This window comes from Pseudophryne corroboree, chromosome 11, assembly GCF_028390025.1.
Source record: "Pseudophryne corroboree isolate aPseCor3 chromosome 11, aPseCor3.hap2, whole genome shotgun sequence".
In the NCBI taxonomy this organism is placed as follows: domain Eukaryota; kingdom Metazoa; phylum Chordata; class Amphibia; order Anura; family Myobatrachidae; genus Pseudophryne; species Pseudophryne corroboree.
The window spans coordinates 75,015,023-75,017,469 of NC_086454.1; the positions used below are offsets into that span (position 1 = coordinate 75,015,023).

The window sequence follows — 2,447 nt, forward strand, 5'->3', positions numbered from 1 at the left end:
GGTGGCAGGTCCACGCTGCTCGATGGTGGCCGGTCCATCCTGCATGGTGGTGGCAGGTCCACGCTGCAATATGGTGGCAGGTTCATGCTGCACGGTGGTGGCAGGTTCATGCTGCACGGTGGTGGCAGGTTCATGCTGCACGGTGGTGGCAGGTTCATGCTGCACGGTGGTGGCAGGTTCATGCTGCACGGTGGTGGCAGGTTCATGCTGTACGGAGGATAAATAGAGCAAAAATACCAGCGCTATGAGTTGTTTTGACCAAAGTATTGATAGGAAACAGTTGGATCAGTTAATCAGTATCTTTATTTTACTTACTGGGTATAAAATAATATTATTAAAACATTACTAAAAACCGTAATAGAGACTAAAATAGTCAATACAGCATATAAATAAAAAATGAGGAAAACATTAGTTAATCCTGTATGGCTCTGGAGTTATCAAAATATTAGGTTTTGCTGATAGGAACAGTACCTGCATGGTGGTGGCAGGTCCACGCTGCAATATGGTGTCAGGTTCATGCTGCAATATGGTGACAGGTTCATGCTGCACGGAGGAGGCAGGTTCATGCTGCACGGAGGAGGCAGGTTCATGCTGCACGGAGGAGGCAGGTTCATGCTGCATATTGGTGGCAGGTCCATGCTGCACGGAGGAGGCAGGTTCATGCTGCACAGCGGTGGCAGGTTCTTTTTGCACGGTAGTGGCTGGTTCATGCTGCACGGTGGTGGCAGGTTCATGTGGCGCTGTGGTGTCAGGAGCAGGCGGCGATGGTGTGCCATGTCCAATTTACGCAATTGTTCCAGCTTCATGCTGGACGGTGGTGGCAGGAGAATGCTGAACGGTGGTTTCTGGTCGATGCTGTGTGGTGGTGGCATGGCTACAGGAGGCAACATTGTCGCTTCTCACTGCAGGTATGGCAGTAAACTGTCTGGAGGAGAGCTTATCTAGCTACAGGGGCCATGAGTCAGTGACATCACAATTGTGCTGACATCACAATGAAGTGTAGATCACATGCAAGAGGACAAGGTCATTGTCCATTAACTAACAATATTGCCAGGGGCTGTAGGCTTAAATGAATTGATCAATATATGAACTAAAACGCCACTGTTTGTTAGATAATATAGTGAGTGCAGAGCCCCTGGGATTTCTATTTAAACACTGTGGTCACATACTGTGTAGCACCCCAAATATAGGAATACAGTAGGTGAGTGCCGTGGAATAGTGCTTTCGGTTTATTAGATTCATTTTGAAATTCATCTTTTTGTGATCACATTTTCTCATGCACCCTGTGGGGGAGATGTACTAAGCCTGAAAAGTGATAAATATCACTGTGATAAAGCACCAGCCAATCGACTTCTAACTGCCATGTTACAGGCTGTGTTTGAAAAATGACAGTTAGGAGCCGATTGGCTGGTACTTTATCACTGTGATATTTATCACTTTTCAGGCTTAGTACATCTGGCCCTGTTTAACTTAATTACAGAGGCGTAACTAGGGTTTTTGGAGCCCAGGGCAAGATCAATAATGGCGCCCCCCCCCCCAAAAATAAAATAATAATAATATTTTTTTCTTAATAAAAATAATAAATTAATAAAATGATAATAAAAAAAAAAATACAAAAGGAAAGTATGTGCAGACGCCACCGGTGTCACTGCATATAAAGATGTCAGGGTGTGTATGTATGTGTATGTAGGTGCAGTGGTCGAAGTTGAATTTTTGAAGGTGGAATGAAAGAGTGCAGATAGCAATTATGCACGCGCCGAAGGGGCGCGCGCTCCGGAAAAGGGGCGCGGTCACTCAAAAGGGGCGTGTCCTTCAGTGTAGTAGGACCCCTTATACTATCTAGTACTGGTGCCCCTTTCACATTATAGCACACGGTATGAGCCGAAATTCACATTATAGCACACAGTATGAGCCGAAATTCACATTGCCCCACACGGCATGAGCCGAAATTCACATTATAGCACACAGTATGAGCCGAAATTCACATTACCCCACATGGTATGAGCCAAAATTCACATTATAGCACACGGTATGAGCCGAAATTCACATTATAGCACACGGTATGAGCCAAAATTCACATTACTCCACATGGTATGAGCCAAAATTCACATTTCCCCACATGGTATGAGCCGAAATTCACATTACAGCACACGGTATGAGCCGAAATTCACATTACAGCACACGGAATGAGCCAAAATTCACATTACCCCACATAGTATGAGCCGAAATTCACATTATAGCACACGGTATTAGCCAAAATTCACGTTACAGCACATGATATGAGCCAAAATTCCCATTATAGAGTTAGGGGATCCTACACCCAGAATTAACATGGCCTGTCGGGCACTATGATGAGGGGAGCCCACCCCCTTAATAGACTAATTGCAGAGTTTAGCAGCGGAAGGGCTGCAGCGGTTTCTCACCCCAAGCTGCGGCGCTTCTGCCAC

General features: G+C 45.6%; 1 protein-coding gene across 1 annotated transcript; it reads right to left on the reverse strand.

Moving 5' to 3' along the window:
- Nucleotides 1-437: 437 nt before the first annotated feature.
- LOC134968642 (cornifin-B-like) lies at nucleotides 438-890 on the reverse strand. The gene has a single exon (XM_063944169.1). It carries the CDS (start codon nucleotides 888-890, stop codon nucleotides 438-440), a length of 453 nt encoding a protein of 150 aa, XP_063800239.1.
- Between the last annotated feature and the right edge of the window lie 1,557 nt (nucleotides 891-2,447).